The 18,042-nt window shown below is 43.1% G+C and overlaps 2 protein-coding genes across 51 annotated transcripts in view; both read right to left on the bottom strand.

The window, feature by feature from the left end:
* Positions 1-8,493, bottom strand: part of NEB (nebulin) — a 125,512-nt gene extending 117,019 nt beyond the window's left edge. For 36 of the 50 annotated variants that reach the window (XM_052675161.1, XM_052675172.1, XM_052675160.1 and 33 more), the window contains exons 1-4: positions 8,233-8,492; positions 6,874-6,939; positions 2,814-2,858; positions 138-344 (exon numbers count right to left, since the gene is read on the bottom strand). In XM_052675161.1, the coding sequence (XP_052531121.1) occupies positions 138-344; positions 2,814-2,858; positions 6,874-6,906 (285 nt within the window). In that variant the 5' untranslated portion in view covers positions 6,907-6,939; positions 8,233-8,492. Of the gene's footprint in view, positions 1-137; positions 345-2,813; positions 2,859-6,873; positions 6,940-8,232 lie in introns of all 50 variants that reach the window. The other 14 variants (XM_052675144.1, XM_052675150.1, XM_052675152.1 and 11 more) reach the window with 2 other exon arrangements.
* A 4,702-nt stretch (positions 8,494-13,195) lies between these two features.
* The window catches only part of CACNB4 (calcium voltage-gated channel auxiliary subunit beta 4), a 103,501-nt gene continuing 98,654 nt past the window's right edge, over positions 13,196-18,042 (bottom strand). Inside the window, exon 15 of the transcript XR_008204712.1 lies at positions 13,196-13,868. The gene's annotated coding sequence lies outside the window, so the exon portion shown is untranslated. The remainder of the gene's footprint in view (positions 13,869-18,042) is intronic.

The following is an 18,042-nucleotide window of genomic DNA, read 5'->3' as shown; positions in this document are numbered from 1 at the left end:
CTACTTCAAGCAAATGGCACTGACACACGTGATGGAGTACAGAAGGAGTCAAAACAGCATGAAGGATCACAACAATACCTATCAGATGCTTTCAACATTGGTGTTTCTAAACAAGTAAAGGACATGGGACAATTCACCTCACTGAACAGGTCCTTCATTTTATTACTGTGCTGCAGATAAGGTGTCAAGAACTTAGAAGAGTCCACTTTTGTCCGTATCGTCTTCTTTCTGACCGGAGGTGCTGCCGGTTCCTCAGCAGAAGTTTTTTCATACTCAATCGTATGGGTGACGGTTGTGGGACCTGTGAATTCTGTGCTACTGCTCTCAGTGATCTCAGTGACCACCTGGGAGTGGAGAAAAAAATAAACGTGTTTTAATTATAAATCACAGTTTTATTTTAAACTTTTTTCACTTCCTCTGATACAGAAGGATGCTCAGTTCTTATCCCCAAACCACCTAAGGTGTACAAAAGTTGTGACACTTACTTCTGCCTGGGATGACCCAGCAATGCCTACTTTATACAAGTCAAACTGAAAAAGTACAAGGAATTAAACAACTGGCTGATTTTTGCATCAAACTGATACAATTATTCTCCAAAGGAGCAGGAAGAGCGGGGGCTGTGTTCCATATGCACAACTTTCACAGGCATGAGGTGGTTTCTCAGATGTGACCGCCCACAACCAAAACCAAAGCATGAAAGGTGCTCTCAGTGTTGAAGAAGCAGACATCACACAGCCAGGTTTCCTAACGACGATACTGAAAGCTGAGAAAGCAGGTCAGAGGTGCACACAGTCGTCCACAATGATCATCTTCTTCTTGTGAAAGGAACGGACGCTGCAGATCCCAAGTCTTTGGGATCCTGTGGCAAATATGTGATGCACCTGATTGAATAAATGCCTGGAATCCACCTTTTCTCCTAATGTACATTTTCTCACAGTCAGATCATAATCATGGCAAAGATATAGTTGAGATACACATACATTCATTTGATCAAGCACCCACTGGAAAGAAGACCAAAATTAATTTAAATCACTCATATACTTTTTTACCATGCCGTAAGAGATCATTTTAATACGAAGGTTCTAATCCAAAGCATGTTAAAATCATTATTACAGCTGAAAAATGTGCTCTGAAATTATCTGAAAAACAAAGTATCAAGCTTTATTTCATAATCAATAGCTTAAACAAAACAAATGCTTTGAAAAGGAATGCATGAAGGTCAGATTTCCAACAGTTACTTACATTAGTATGAAAAGAAAATACACCAAGCATTAAATATTAACTTGGCAAATACACAAAACTTAAATTACAGAAAGGTTGTTTATTACGTGAACATTAATTACATTTCACTAATGACGCGTCAGGATGTTAATAGTTACTTCTGCACCACAACAGATTAATCTCTTCCAACTCATTTCAAGTGAGCAAGTGTTTGTTTAAGTTCTGGCACTGAAAGCACAGCACAGCTTGAAACCTGCCTAGGCAAGATTCAGAAAAGCGTTACTTGATGTTAGCTTCATAACAGAGCAGTGAATCTACACGCTTTCTTGAGAAGTTGTAGCATATTTCCAAAGCTTGGAGAGGCTTCCTTCTGAATATAGTTAAAAGAACAAACAACAAAACTCCTCCCTTTTACCTTCCTAAGATAACTCATAGGCATCATTAGCATGATGCTAATGCTATTAACTGCACTTGCAGCTGATGGAAATACATCCAACCACATCAGCTAAAAATGCATTCACTCTACATATGTGATTCTTCACTCTACAATGCTGTTTTCAAAATCTGAGGCAGATCTGACACAGAAATAGTTGTGCTATTGCTCCCTTTAAATCCAGTCTGGCTATGGATTTTAAAACACCTGATGAACGCCGCGGTTAAAAAAGACAGGCTTTCTTCTAAAGCGCAGCCTTCAATTACTTGCTCAGATGGTATCAATCATATTATATGAAATTGAAACTATAGTAAAACTTTGGGACCAGATCCTTCGTCTGGAAGGAACTGCTAAGTTTATGTTTCAGCATAAGCCTATGCCATAAAAAACATGCAATGGTAGCAAAGAGTTGCTTACATCTATACTATCAGTAGAGCTACAAATGATGGTAATAACTCCATGGTAACTCATATATTTGTTACCAGTGACATAAAAAAAATCTTCACCACTTTGCAGTGGGAAAAGAACTGGTAACACAAACTAGATTCAGGCAGAATCTTTACATGCTCCTTTTCCTAACAAGCTGCATATAGCGCAGTAGGGCCCTGTTATTCATACATACGTATCTAGCCAAACTCACATCCTCAATAATTCTGTTCATCTTTAACACTAATGATTAGATTTTGCCAGTATATTACCTAAGTAATGTTTCTGCCTGTCTTTCTAGTTAAATAACATAACCTGCTGCTTCATTCTGTCAGCTCCTGTGCAAATTTAGCTGCTGGCCAGCAGCAAAGGGAAGAGCATCAGCAAGACAGAGAGCAGGAAAGAAATCGTCATTGTCCTTTTCCATCAGACACATCCTCAGCTCCTTCTGATGGAAGACAAACAGTAGTGCATCCAAGTTGAATCCCAAATGCAAATCTAAAAAACAGATGGGACAGACACTCAAAAAAAGCTAGAAACCCTCTTGGCCAGCCCACAAGAAGGTCTTGAAGAGGAAATAAAGGATACTGAAAGCAACTGATACCTATGTGCTCACTATGGAAAACTGATCCTCAGAATGCAAAAGGCCACTAGTTTAGTATTACACATTAATTACATATAGAATGTAATTAATGCATATATCAATCGCATTCAACTTCACAGGAACCTTTACCTCATATGGTTCACCCTCCTCAACAATTGTCTCCTCAATGTAGTACTATTAAAGAAAGGAGAAAAAAAAATCATTGTTAGGACAGATCATACAGAATAGCAAACTGTTCTCTCTCTTAGAAAGACTGTTTTAAAAGCACACCTCATGGGAATCAAGACTGCAGTTTGTAAAGATGTTATCAATTCCTGAAGATCTGTTATTATTTTTTTGCACTGATTGGATTTTTTTCTTATGTTCCTTACATGATCTTCCTCCTAATTAATTAATAAAGGACAATTATCTAATGATCCATAACAAAGGCAGATGATGACCACACTGAAAGAAAGCATCCAGTAGAACAGGACTTCCCAAACATTAGGCAATATGCCAAAAGGACTGTAAGAGAATTCTCTCTCCAAGGCTGCCTTCAGAGTTGCTCCTACCTACAGATGAGGATCTCCACAGCTCCACGACAGACCCCAGCCATTTCTGGCTGCCAGTCAGACTTCCTTCTACTGATCAGAATTCAGAGCTCCGCAGTCAGCCAATTTTCTACTCACTTAATTTTCCACTTATCCAGCTCTTATCTCATCAATTCAGTGAGATTACATGACTGTTTCAGTGCTCCTTCTGTAGTCCAGGTATGGATCAACTGCTGTTCTTTCCTCATCTACAGCCACAGCAAAATTACCACGAAAAGCACCAAGTCTGGTCAGCCATGATCCACCCTCAATAAACAAATATTCACTGCTCCCCATCACTTTGCTCTTCATGCGTTTAAAAATGGCTTCTTAGGTGATCTTCTCCATACCCTTCTTAAGGATTCAAGTTCAGTTTATCCTTGGATCCTCTTTCTTGCCTTTCCTGAAGTTGGGTATAACAAGGCTTTTTCCAATTATCAGGAACTTCCCCACAGTACAATGAACTTTTGAAGATTACAGACAGTAGCCCTTCGTTGACATCAGCCAGACCCCTCAGCATCCCCTCTGGTCCTCTGGAACCATACACATCCCAGCTGGGGAAGCCATCCCTAACTCTGTCTTCCTCTACTGTGGATACTACATCATTCCCACATCTCTACTAAGAATCAGAGACCTGCAAGACCAGAGAATAAAGAATAAAGCTTACTAAAATGGATGCAAAAAGAAAACAAAAAACCCAAACCGAAAGAACAACAAACGAACAAAAATACCCACAACCAAAAAAATAAAACTTAAAGCAATATGCTGAGGTTCTCTGTCCACTGAACTACAGTCCCACAGTCTTACCTTCCCTCTCACTGCCAATGATAACACATTCCTGCTGCTCTGCACATCCCTTGCTGGTTTGTCCATACATACAGGAATGCACTTATTAACATCTTATATCTCCATCTGCACTCCTATAAAGTACTCAGCTCCTATTCCCACCTTCTTTTGTGTCTGAACTCAGCCAGGAGCTGCTTGTTCATCCATATCAGCCTTCACTTGATTTCTGCACACTCAAATGTGCAGTTCTTTTGCCCTGAGGAAACTGTTCTAGCAGATTACCCAACTCTCTTGGACTTTTCTCAAGAGATCTTCCCAAGAAGGGCCCTGCACAGGCTCTAATTTACCTTTATGGAATCGGTGATTATAATTCTGTTTGCCTCGCTTGCTTCTCTCAAATCTTCAGCTCCACAGTCTTGGTTTCTGCAGCCCAGGCTGCCATCAACCTTTCCATCTTCCTTTCCATCTTCCACCTGCTCTTTCCTGTTCAAGTGGCACATTCAAGCACAGCATCTCCCCTAGGCAGCTCGTCAGCCATCTGCATCGAGAAGTTTGTCTTCAGCACATTCCAGAAATCTCCAAGCTCACCATGCACAGCCGCACAGCCCTTCCAGCCGACATGGGGGGCGATTAAGGCCACCTGCGTGGCTTTGTCCAGCTGCTTAAATAAGGCAGAGCTCTGAAGCAGATCTGCAGGTGAATAATCAGCCTTCCTCCTTTTGCAGGCAGATTTTCCCCCTTTCCATCTTGAAGCCGTCGTTTAAGGAGGGTTTCCAGCTAGCACGCCATTTTTGCCACGCGTGGCTCAGACTCTCATCACAAAGGCACTGCCAGCCCTTACAACACAAATCCTTGCTCGACTCTTACCCAAGCACCCTGCGGTGCCAACAAACCAGAGCAGATCTCCCACAAGACACACCACGATGGTTACAGCGCTTTCGCTCTCCGCCTTTCCCCATCGTAGCCAGAAACAGAATGCACACGAAGCAGCTGCCGCGCCGTGCTGCAGCCAGAGCCTCTTCACAAACGGGGACCGCGCTGGCGCCCCGCTCCGCCCCGCCACCTGCCCCGGCCCCTCCGAGGCCACCCCGAACATGGCGGCCACCCCTAACATGGCGGCCGCGCGGTGGCGCCATGCCGACACCAGGACAGCGCGCCTGGCGGCAAATGGCGGCGGCGCTGAGGGGCGCCGGCCGCGGTTGGTGTGCCGCTCTGCTTCGCTACCGCAAAAACGCGTCAAGGTGCGCTAGAAGCACCGCGGTGAGCAGCAGAGAGATTGCCCATGTTTCGAGTTCCCCCCTCGTTCGGCTGTTTTGTGGTAATTCCTGCACGCTGACCGCCGTTCAGCTCTAACAGCGTCGTTCTCTGGAATCTCACACGTGGCTGCAGCGCTCAGTGCACTCCTCCCAGAGGAGGAAAAAGAGTCCTAAAAATCCTTCACGTCGGTCTCTTATTCACCAACGATATCCTTTCAGAAGATAAATTTCTGATAGAGCGCTCATGTTTTTGAAGTAGGGCGCTCACATAAAAGAAGGGCTCTCGCTTAAAGCAAACAAACAGCAAAGTATTAAGCTGCCTCAAAGCTGCACCAAATGTGCAGTTTCCCCTAATTCTGGCAGTGAGGGCAGCGTGGGGTTGATCCAAGGGACCTGCGTTCAGGAAGGCAGTCATTGGAAATAATAATAATAAAGGAAAAACGAGGCAGGCCTGTGTAGATGTAAGGCCCAACCTGCCATAATTCAAGCATCAACAAACAAACAAGCACTGGCAGAAATAAATATTTTGTCACAGAGATCACACAATAGTTAGGAAGCATGAAGTCAATCTCGAGGGACTTCGTAATGGGAAACAACGAAGGACTGCTGTCCTTTGGACTGGGCTGTGCAGTGTGTGTAAAGATGGACGTTATGAGCAGTAATGCTTGTTTCTCAACACACATTTAGCTGGTAAATTGCTTGACTTAATTAATTATTTGAAGTTTTGGAAGCTGGCAGCCAGGACCCAGTGCTGTAATGAATGCTGCCTGAAATCAGCGATCCGGTGGGGTTGGTGCGGAGCTAAGAGTTGTGTGGTGGCTGTGTGCAGTACATTATTTCTTTCCTCAAATTAGTGCTGAGTAGTTCGTCACAGCCACTTAATTGTTTCATAATACAAAATTTCATTTCATAATAATAGTAAAGTAGCAGGTCTTTGTTAATGTTATATACACTTTTAATCGCAAACGCGTTATTTCAATGGCAAAGAAAGCTATAATTACCCTAGTTCTTGGGAATTCTTTTAATTCAGTCACTGAGACTAAGTAATTAGTTATAAAACTGTTAGTTTAAATGCCCAATCGACTAATTAATGTCTGACGTGGCTCCACAGACATCTGCAGGTTTAGGTGTAGCTCCATCTTGGCATCTGATATGTTGGAAGGAGAAAACTGCACTGGGAAGAAGCAGAAGCCAGGCCAGAGAGGGGCTTCCAAAGTCATCCTTGGATTGGATGACAGAGGGCAAGCCAAAGGGGAAAGAGATGGCCCCTGCATCTATAATTATGCAGGAGAGTAACCACAGAACCTTGTGGTAGGGGTGTGAAATGGTCACAGTCCTTACTTAAATGCACAAACCATGACAGGAACCAGAGAGATTTTGCTCTGCCGATAGCAAGTATTTGTTGCTGTTGTCTTTTACTTATCAAACCATTTGATAGGTATCTGATCATACTCTAGTCATCAAATAGCAAACGACGAGTAACCATTCACGTTCATGAGCAGCATCTTGGAGAAGTAATTAATACTCCCATTCACGAGGCAGAAAACAATAAATTCTACTCTCAGATTTTCTTCTTACCTCCACAACTTCCTCATATTCTTCTTCCTCCATTTTGAGCGTATTCTTCTGTCTCTCCCCAGCTCACTGGTGATGCAGGAAATGAAAGTGTGAATACACAGTATTAGCCCACACTAAAAGCTAAAGTCAAGTTCTTGAAGTGCACAGGTCACGGTTAGCAACTACTGAGATTATTACACCATTATTGGCTAATCAAGGGAAGAACTTGAACAACATAAAAAATTAAAGTTGGGATCTACCATTACTTTGTTTCAGATGATGGTAGAGAGCCACTGGATTAATGAAAATCAAATCAATGAAAATTAAAAGCGAAAAAATAAAAATTGAAATCAGAGAGACGAGATTTCTTGAAGTATTATTTGACTTTTTTCATTATAACAAAGTAATAGGAAGATTTTTCTCTATCACTATTTCATACAATGTTGTTGCATTATTAAAAACTCCTCTTTGGATGGGAGCTTTATCTGCATATTCTACTATATGCGTGCACAAGTAAAAATGCAATGCATAAAGAGGCTGTATGTATATTTTCAAGCGACCTTAAGTTAATGAGGCAATTTTGCTTTTCCCAGCATTAGCCTATGCAGGTGCTTTGGGTTCTTTGAACTCGTAGCTTTTTTCTCTCTATTTCTGCATTCCTGGAAAAGATGAAAAATCCATACACTGGCTGAATTACAAGATACAGATGACTGTCAGAACCCTCTGAACTGATTAATTAACACAATGATTTTCTTTTGGAGTGCAGTTCAACTTTCCACCAGAGAATACAGCCCTGTTTCTAATGTTGGGAGGGGATGAGGCTTTGGAACAGCTGTTCTGAGTCCAAAGATACTTGCCGTGTAAGCTAATACTGCCAAATGACGAGGTGGTTTTGTTTAGCTGGCTAAACAGCAATTCCTTCTGAGGCAAGTGAAGTCTAGTAATGCAGGTTAAATATAGGAACATGGAATACTGTCCCTTTTTAGTCCTGGCATGTTGAGAAAAATTACAAAAAAGAAATGAAGAAAGAAAGCGTTAAAGCAGAATATTAACCGTTAAAGCAAATGAAGGATAACTCAATCCACTGTCCTGTCCTATGACAAAGTAGGCCAAAGTTTATGAACAACTATATAGCAGCAGCAGGGGCTTGCACTTCGGGAGCCTCTCCATACAAGTGTCACTATTCCAACCACCAGCTGCACTTCCAGAACACAATTTCAGGTCCTTTCCTCTTGCTGCAATTTCCAATCATTCAGGTATTCAGCCGGACAGAAAATCTGAGTCCCATGGGCAATGCACAACTGCTACTCTGAAAGAACTGCAGAATCAAGAAACAGCTAGGACAAGAACTAGAAGTGAAATGTGATTAAATGTGCTTACCAGCAACATCTGGTAAATATCCTTAGGAGCAGAGCCTCTCCAGTCTTCCCTCTAGAGCAGTGCTGGGCGAGAGCAAGCCTGGTGCATCAACCTCTGGTGACGCGTGTGGATGGCACAGCCAATGCGGCTCCAGCCCGCTCCAATTTCAGCCCTAAATATACTTGGTGACCCCAAAGGAGGCCACCTGTTCTCAGCAAGATGACAGAAAAGGGAGCTGGGCACTTCTGTGCTCCCGGGGAAAGCAAAAACATGCCATAGCTTGACTACACTTCAGCAGGTCTCTGCTGAAATGGATCCCAAAGCAAATCTAAGGCAGCTTAATGCATTCTTTTTCTTTTTTTTTTTCTCCAGAACTGATGAGAAGAATGAGTTTGTATGGACAAAACAGATCTACTTCCTACATGGTACCTGAATCAAAACTGTCCAGATTCAAGAATCTGTGTACATCAGGGAAAGAAGAGTCCGGACTTTGGACCAAATTTGTACTAAAAGTCTATCTTCAATTTCACCCCTAAGCATATGTAAAGAGTTTTATCAATTTAATTTGAGGCAAATCACATATCAGTAGTTTCATTAGCAGACCTAGGAGCACAGAATCATAGAATCACCAATGTTGGAAAAGACCTACAAGATCATTCAGTTCAACCACCAAAAAGGAAAAAAATGAAACCATGCAGAAGAATGCATAAATAGAAAGCAGTATGACTGCTGAAGAAAGACTAAGAATAGGTGCTAAGTAGATTGAGTGACAAGCAATTGTAATGCATTATTTTGGAAGGTCAGGGATGGAACAGAATCATGGTAATGATAAGAGAAGAGACTTTTTACATCACCTGTCTGGCCCACCATCACTACAGGATTGCTATATCTCTTTAAGGAGGCACGTTTAAAAGCCAATACCAACACTCTGCTTCTCTTTTCATGTACTACAACACATAATTCAATACGTAATTGTCAAAAGCCAATAAGAAGCACCTTCTTGTTCCTTAACTCTTTCCAGAAGTTAGTATTTATATCCAGGTGAAATGTTTCATCTACTGCTCCTAAGGATATTATACGCTTTGCTGGACTCTATGTCCTTCTCTTTCTCCTTAAAGCAAGCCATGTGCTTTCAGTTATTTGCATTTTGCTTTGCTGGGCCACCCTTCCTCCTTTTAGTACTGTTTCTGTTTATAGAAAAATCCTTCCATTTTTTTTAACACCTCTTGAAGACGTCCAGAAACTTATTGTTGCACATTAATGGATTTTCTCTAGAGGAACGTCAGCCCCATCTCTTGCTCTGTAACCCTGTTCCTGTGTCTGTGCACCCCTGAAATAACTCATGGAGTCATTTTCCTCCAAACTGCTGCCTCGATTAGATGTGTAACACTTTATGCATTTGCCATTCTGCTCCTTGACTCCATGTCCCAGGGACCAACAAACTGCATTTTCTGTGGTTTGCACCTAAGCCCACAACTTTTCTTTTTTGGTGTAGGTTTAATATTCACTGAAGTGCTTACCTACAACTCACACACACCTGCCTAAATATAGATAAGTTATTCTGTATTTATATATAATGCGTAAACACACCTAAATGTATCTTCACTGTGGAAAATAACTACTATGCTGGCTTCTTAAAATGTATTCTAATGATACATAGGGAATATCAGCAAGAATCACTTGCTGAAGTGGAACATGCATGAGGTAAATGGAAGAATAATGGTTAATATTGTTATTTTTTTTTTTAATTGCTTCCACTTCCAGTGAAAAATTATGTCTGCACCTTGGATTTCAAGCCACTGTTTGCTGGAATATTCAGAAAGCAGCAGCCTGAGCCTGACTTTCCAGAGAACAAGTATTTCAAAGGCAATAAGAAAGTTCTGCTGGGAGATCATGGCAGGTTGGATACAGGTTAGCACACCAGACTGCTTTATCTACAGTACACACGTATGTATATACCCAGCAGTTCTGAACTAAAAATTGGGAGCGGTGCAAGATGAGTGAGGCAGAGGAAGATATTTTGCATTTAAATTGCCCAAGATTATAAGGCGGAAAATATTTTCTTAGCACTTTTAAATATTGAGTTCAGTCATTATTAATTATTGAACAGTAATCACTTCTGGCAAGGAGAAAGGAAGGAAATAGCATGCAACATTCTCTAGATTTATTTAGTAGTTCTATAATGAAAGCAGTGAAAAAACAGACTATATGTACTTGCTCCCCTAACGCACAACATTCACATACAAAAACACTGCCTTTTATTTTTCTTTTCCCTAGAACCACAGTTGGAGCTTTTTCAAGTTCCTTTGGAGAGGCAGCATTCCAGCTATGAAAAATACATGACATAACGCTGGAGCCTGATCTGTACAGAGGACAAAATATGGAGGATCAACATGTAAAGACTAAAGGGCAACCACACTGGGAATCTCCACTCCTTAAGACAGAAATGTAGATTCCTACAACCACCCCTCGGTTAGTAACGTTTCTGCATTGATTTAACCATTAAGTCCCTTCTATTCCTTTTATAGTGCATCTCTCTTTGGATTCCACATCAGATTTCAGAAGAATTTTAATTCTTCAAGGCTAGATCCCCCATCACGAAGCTCAGGCAGTACATATCACTGCAAGCTGGCAATTGCTCCTTGAAAGAGAGGACTTCTTGATTCAAAAGACTTTCTATCCAACCTTGCATCTGTTTGACTGAAAATACACTGTTGTGCTGGAGATTTATGTGGCTTCTCTATGTCTTGCCCTTTGTGTGGATAAGCTTACTGACATCAGAAGTGCTATATTTAACCTCCTGAGTTAATCAGTAGACCACCCGGACTTAACAAACATTCTATCATTGAAAAAGGACATATTTGAATACAACTTCATGCCACTGTCTCTATTTCTGGACTATTATTATCAGCTTTTCATTCTTCTCGCCTTTCTGCCTGCCAGATTTTGCACGGAAATGTTGGGACAAAAAAAGTGAACTTTAGCATTTGTGGGACTCCAACCTGAGCTAATTGGGTACCTACAAATCTCCCTTGGAGTGCCATCTCTATCAAAAAACCTAAAAGTGTACCATGGACTGTAAGACACAAAACGTATGATAGCTTATAATACACAACCTGCGAGATGCTGATATTCAACCTGAAGGTGCTGGATCCATCAAGAAGCCATAAATATGAAATCCATTTATTTTGGGAGGAAAGCTTTAACCAAAGCTCATGACACCAGAGCCTTGGAAGCAAAATAATTCCTGCTAAGTTAGCTGTCAGTGGTGTCTGTTGGGGGATCCACATGGTGGAGGGAACCAGCGTAGAAATGTGAGACAGAAAATCCACCAATAGTGAAAGAGGGAAGGGGTGGGAAAGGGAAGTTAGGTAAGAGCTTCTCCTTGTCACACTGCGCCCTTTTACCTTAGCACTCATGGCTTGCTGGATAAGGAAGGCTATGGAATTGGAAGGGACTGGAATTAAAATCTTGATTTCCCTATGGAAGTTGTTAGGATTTAGTTTTATTCAGTTTTTCTTACAGTTCCTTAACAGGTGGGAGAGAGTCCCTGTAGTGACAGGTGCGTGAGCCATGGCCTGTCACAGGCTGCAGCAGTCACATCACTGAGGTACGGGCGCTGCAAGTGCCAGCATAGTGCAAAGACACTGAAGTCTGCATGAATATCAAGGCAGATCATTACCTCGTGTTTTTTTTCCCAAGGAATGCTTAGCAGGTTGAGAGCCCATATGGGTTTGACTATCCTTGGTTTCTAGATTTGGAATGAACTGAACGATGGTGTCAGGTGCAAAGGTACCGATTCACACCAGGACAGAACTACAGTATCAGAAGCACGTGAGCAAGGCATTGTCAGGATGTGAGTACTGAATCTGTGTGCCACTTCAGGCTGGATGTGGCTTTGGGCAGCCTGCTCTGCTGGTTGGCGACCCTGCACACAGCAAGGGGTTGGAACTGGATGAGCATCGTGCTCCTTTGCAACCCAGGTCATTCTGTGATCCTATGATACTTAACTTAGCAGTATAGCACTGCTCAAGCAAAGACATACCTGCACTTGGAATGAAGGCATACCACACATCTCTGCAGTGTCTCTCTTGCACCCTAATAACTAAGGCCTGGTTTGAAGTGGACAAGCGTATAATCAAAGAATATTAGGATGCTATAATCACAAAATAAACAAGAGAGTTAGGCAAAGCAGACTATGATAACAACAGAGAACAAATGGAAGGCTTACCTCGATCCTGGGCTCACTCACAAAACACCAGCAGAGCAGATCTCCAGAAGAGATCCTTCCCCACTGGTAGCCAGCTCTTAAATGGAGCAGCCAGGCTCCTCCCCTTCCAGCAGCACGGGTGAATTGCCTTCACCTGTGCTCCTCTGGCTGATCATGGCTCGCCTCAGGTGATCAATCAGGGTTCAGGCTGTGACCCAGCAGTTCCCATACAATGAGCAAAGAAAAGGCCCTCTTGTAAAACTAAACTTCATTTCTCAATATTTGTCTTATCTTTCTTTCTACTCATGACGTGATAAAAGCCAAATATCATTCCAGAATTATGCAAAAGCCACATCACAAGGACCCACTGTACTCAAGGAAAGAAGAGCTTACACAAGTGAGTTGAACTCGTGCATTTCTAACGGTTCAACTGAGCTTTCTTTTAATTAGCTGCAGGTGCAGCACATACAGATGGGGATGTGAAACGCGAGGGATGTACCAATGTGTTCAAGTTCCAGTTTGGTGCACACCATACCACAGACACACGTCTGTGCAAATATCTCTTCCTTCTAATAGTTTCAAAATGACTAAGAAGGGAGTCAGACTCCCTGCCTTGTGCTGACCCCAGAAGGATAGGAGTCAGTATCTAATTATGAATGGTTTTGTAATTCATTAACAGCTGACTAATTAACTCACTGGAGATCTAAAAACAAATCAAAAAAAAAAAAGGACACAAAGAGAACCTTCTCTTGCTCCCATTCACTATAGCTTGAAAAGCCCATCCGTTTGTAAAAGACAACAAAAACAACCAGGAGCTTTTCTTTTCATACCACAGTCTCTTCTTAATATCACAGAGCCAGCCAACCCAGACAAACATTTGTAAACATGGCTTTGTGATGGCTGTGCTGTAGGAGTGGTTGGTTGGTTGCTGGAAGGAAAGGATACGCGTTCTAAACAGATGAACTTCACTTGTTACTGCTGTGCCACTGATCATCTTTCTTCAAGTATTAATAGAAAAGATTAGATCATTACAAGTAATATACCCAGAGGCAATGCAATCAGAATGCCACCATTAAGTCATCTGCAGCATCTTCTTCTCTTGTTTATTTTTTGATGCTGACAGGTTAATACACTCCTGAAAGCGACCGCTTCACATGTTGCCATGGGTCAAGTAGCCTCTGCAGGAAGAGGGGCAAGGAGGAGAATATTGGCGTGAAACCAAAACTAATTTCATCCTTCCTGGAAAAAACAAGCAAACAAGCATCAAAGCCAATGTTTGATGACCTTGGGATGCAGGACTCCAGTCTCTAGTAGAACAGCATCACCATCAGAGGGTGGTGAGGCACTGGCACAGGTTGCCCAAGGAGGCTGTGGATGCCCCATCCCTGCAGGCATTCAAGGCCAGGCTGGATGTGGCTCTGGGCAGCCTGGGCTGCTGGTTGGTGACCTGCACACAGCATATCACCATGACACATCCACATCTCATGAACAGTCAGCAGCTGCCTCTTTGGTTTGGTTGCTCCCAGCTCAGTCTCCCATTTGCATGAAGGGCAGTTCTCCCTTGGCAGTATCTGCCACAGCCTCCACTGCTCCTTGCTTAAATTCTGCTGTTAACAATCTCAATTCAGCAGCAGGGCTTTGCAGGTAGGTGCCAGGAACAAAGAAGATACACTGATGATGTCTTGAATGGTACCAAACTGATGCTCATTGTACTGATGTGTAACTCAGAATTTCTAGCTTTTGGAAAGAATTTATGTTGGTGTGGACTAGGAAAGGAAGGGGAGGTTCTTTTCATATCTTTTCCCTTTCATTCTATTTATAAGATAAATAAACATATATTTTTAGAAGAGAGGTGCAAACACCAACTGTAAATCCCAGTGAAAAGCCACATCTAGCAGCCAGAATTTCAGTTCTTACCCTGTCTGCAGCACTGATCCTTTTGGCAAGTCCCACTGTCGTGCAGTGAAGGTAACACAGCTCTTTTAACAAACTTTGTCATTAGTATTACTATTGCTGTAAATCACAACTCACAGCAACTACTCTGAGAGTTGTAGCTGCTGCCTTATATGCAGGGTGATGGGTAATAAACAGCCACACAGCAGCTGGACTGCTGGCTGCAGAGCTGAGAAGCTCTGGGTCACACAGGTACATCATCAGCAGGTAACTGTTCTTCCTTTGTGCAAACAGGGTGGGATGAGGACTACACAACACATCTCCTTTTTGGTGCCCACTCTTCCTTGGCATTGATGATCCCTTCTCCTTTCACGCCTTGAGGTGCGCTGTGATGGTGCTTAACCAACTGAAGGAAGAAATCATTTCTTGGTGGCCCTCCTCAACAGTTACAAAGCAGCTGCTGTGGCACAGCCCAGCTCTGTCATAGATGTAGTTCTGCCTGGACTTTTCAAACTTACCACTGGTTTCAGTACACATGTATTTTTCCCCCAGCTGCTTACCACGTTGAGCAGAGACAGTGAATACAGAAGCTCTTCTGTGGTTTCTTATGGAATGAGCTGAAACCATTTACTGAGAAAGCACAAGGCAGCCCAAGTTCATTTATATCCCAGTCCACATTCAGATCAGTTATTGTCATCACATTAAGTCTATTTCTAACGAAGCTTGGCAGCAGCAAAGTTTCATGTGGCTTTGAACAGCACTGCCAACTTTCCACATCATCCCAACAGCAACAGAGAAATGGATGGACAGAAACAACCATCACTAAAGGCGTTTCCTGGCAGAGGTCACGCGAGATGCAAGGACAGAGCTGAACACAGCCTTTGCCTTCAGCAGAAGTCATGACCAGTCCCTCAGTTGACATCACCTCTGCTGCCTTCTCAGTGCAACAGCTATGCTACTACCTGTCTTCTTTGTGGCATCCATCCTTCCAAGGGGTTTTCAGATTTGTGCAGAGCTCACTCATGAAGCACCATCATGCACTGATGCTTGGCCTCTCTCACTGGGAATCCCTCTGCCACCCCAGTACTGCAAGCTGGCTCACACACCAACTGAATTAGCATGCATGCAATTTAGCAGAGACATGGGCTTCTAAAGGAGTCATTGAAGGGCACGGCCACAAGAACTGCCAGAAAAGATCAAGATTAGCAGAGTGCATAAAGCACTTTGCTCCCAAAGAGATACTCTGATCACTAAACCCTCCCATTGATGTCCATTCATGGACATTGAGTCTCCTTAACCTGAAAGATGCCAACTTGATAACTGGCTCATAAAGTGCATGGCTTTACAAGAGCTTCTTTCTAAGTGATAGCCTACATACTAATGAGAGCAGCATGTGTCAATCTCAGCGTTAGGGACTTTACTAAACCAGTGTCTTCAAGAGCTGTTCTTAGAAATGTCTCCCTTTCTCTGCTCTTTTAGCACATTTCTATGTGAGGTTACCAACACCTCCACCAGTAAAATGAAGGGGAAGGACTGCAACATGCTTAGCATTCCTAACTTGCATTGCTGGGATGGTATCTCATATCCTGAAATACAATCTGCAGTAGTCCATCAAATATTAGGAGTCGTAACTTGTGGCCAGTAATGCTTTGCAGAAGCAATTCCCAGTGGCAGAACGCTCCATGAAAGGTCATTAACACAACACAAAGGTCACTGATGCAGCAGCCACTATGAGAAATCCTCTGGACTGTTACTACCAGCCCTAAGCAGCTCCAAGCAGATCTCCATTGCTTGTATTGCTCACCTCTGCGGTGGCACCAGACAACAAGGTAACAGCTTCATTAGTGCAGTCAGTGAAGTCTTGTTCACTGCATTAAGGAATGGCACCACAAGTAATATTTAACTCATCTGGTGTTGTGCCCCTCTGTACGAAGAGAGTAGACTCCAGTGTCATTTGCAGGAGCTCATGAGCTAACTCTGACTTCTAAAAGCTGAAGTTTCTTCACTGATGCTTCCCTCAGTGACATAAATGTGATTTTTCCAAAATAACTCACACCAAAAACGGATTAAAAAGAAACAGTCAGGAAAGGAAGAAAAAAAAAACCAAAATACAATTTCTTTACCCTTCACTACACAGCACTTTCAGTACTGGTACCACCAGGCTCAAGAACTCTGAGCCCCATCCTTCTGCTCACCCCACAGCACCCAGGTGTCCCTGCCCCGCACGCCCCCTGTATGGGCCATGGCCCTGCTGTCCTGATCTCCCCCTCTCACCTCACTCTGTAAGAGGCTCAGTGATGCAGCTTTCCTGTACAGTGGGGAAGCGAGGAGGAGCAAAACCGTATTGATTCAAATTTTCACTGTCTGGCAGTGTTTCAGCTCATTTTCTTGGGAATGATTACACGAGGGGCCGAACGCTGATGACTTCATGGGTCTTTTTATAAAGCAGCATTATGAGGGTGGATGGACAGAAGCAGCTGTAGAACTGCTCTGGCTCAGATGCTCTGCAGGCAGTGGCCATCAGCAAAGCACTGCTACCAAGGCAGCAGTGCTGAGATGTGGCTGCTTGTTGTGCTGAGCAGAATATAATGAGATTGGTGCTGCATAGAAAACAATTCAGAGATGACGACTTATCCAGGTGTGGAAACCTCTTGTGACACATCTTGTTGTGCCCCAGTTTGAGTTTGGCTTCTGCTCCTTAGGGCACATGTTCATTGCAGGATGGATTAATGCAGACACTCACTTTCCAGTCTGAAAATGAGGCACAACGCAGGCATGGTTACATCGAGCTCAAGTGCTTCACACTGCAGCAAATCACCTTCGGTTTCAGCACTGCACTACAAAGATTCACAATCAAGGTAACTCCTGCAGAAGTGCTTTAATCCACAGAGTTCTGAGCATCATGCATGGAAGAAATACCTTTGCTTGCTGATTTTTTTGCCACTGACATTAAATCCAAGCAAACAGTTTTCAGTGTTGAGCAGAGCTCCCTGCTGAAGGAGGCTGCAGTTGCTCGAAGCTTTCAGCATTGCAAAGAAAGCCTGCAGAAATGCATGAAAATCTTCCAAGCAATTGCACAGCTTCAACATGGGGTGTGTGTTGCTGGGGAAGGAAGAAGCTGAATGAGTGCGTGGAGCTGCCTCTTGCTCACCTGCAGGGGACTGCTGTCTTTGGCTGCAGCTGTGGGTGCCATTGGACCTGAGCTAACAACTGCCACGTTGGGGATAGACAGCAGAAGATGAGTGTAGCACATCCCTGGCTCTCCACACAAAGCTCTCCTTGTTTGCCCAAAATGGGATGCTGAGGGCAATGCTCTGCCAGTGGTGACACTTTCTGTGCCTAGAGCAAGTCCCTGTCAGGGCACAGGAATTACCTAAATTAACCCAAATGACTCCGTAGGTGAAAGGTGGGATCTGCTTTCCCAAAGGCAGGTACAGGTGATTTCCAGCAGCCACAGCTCCACTGTTCCATTGACCTCCTGCCTTCTGATCCTCACCACCTAGAGCCTGTTTCAACAGTCTGAACAACACAGAGAAACAGATTTCAACAGATTGCAAATAAAAGTAGTTTTATCACAGAGTTAGGTCTCCCATCCTCTGTGCTCAGGTACTCAAGAGGTGCCGTGAGGGACAGAAAGGAAGCAGATTTCTTCTGGTGGCAGTGCAGGCTTGAAGCATTTGGGCACCTTGGGGATGGCTCAATTCCTTCAAACTGGAAACTTTTTTTTT

This window comes from Tympanuchus pallidicinctus, unplaced genomic scaffold, assembly GCF_026119805.1.
Source record: "Tympanuchus pallidicinctus isolate F22 unplaced genomic scaffold, pur_lepc_1.0 scaffold15, whole genome shotgun sequence".
Taxonomy (NCBI): Eukaryota; Metazoa; Chordata; class Aves; order Galliformes; family Phasianidae; genus Tympanuchus; species Tympanuchus pallidicinctus.
The sequence above is the reverse complement of the archived record's forward strand: the minus strand, read 5'-3'. Positions and strand labels throughout refer to the sequence as shown.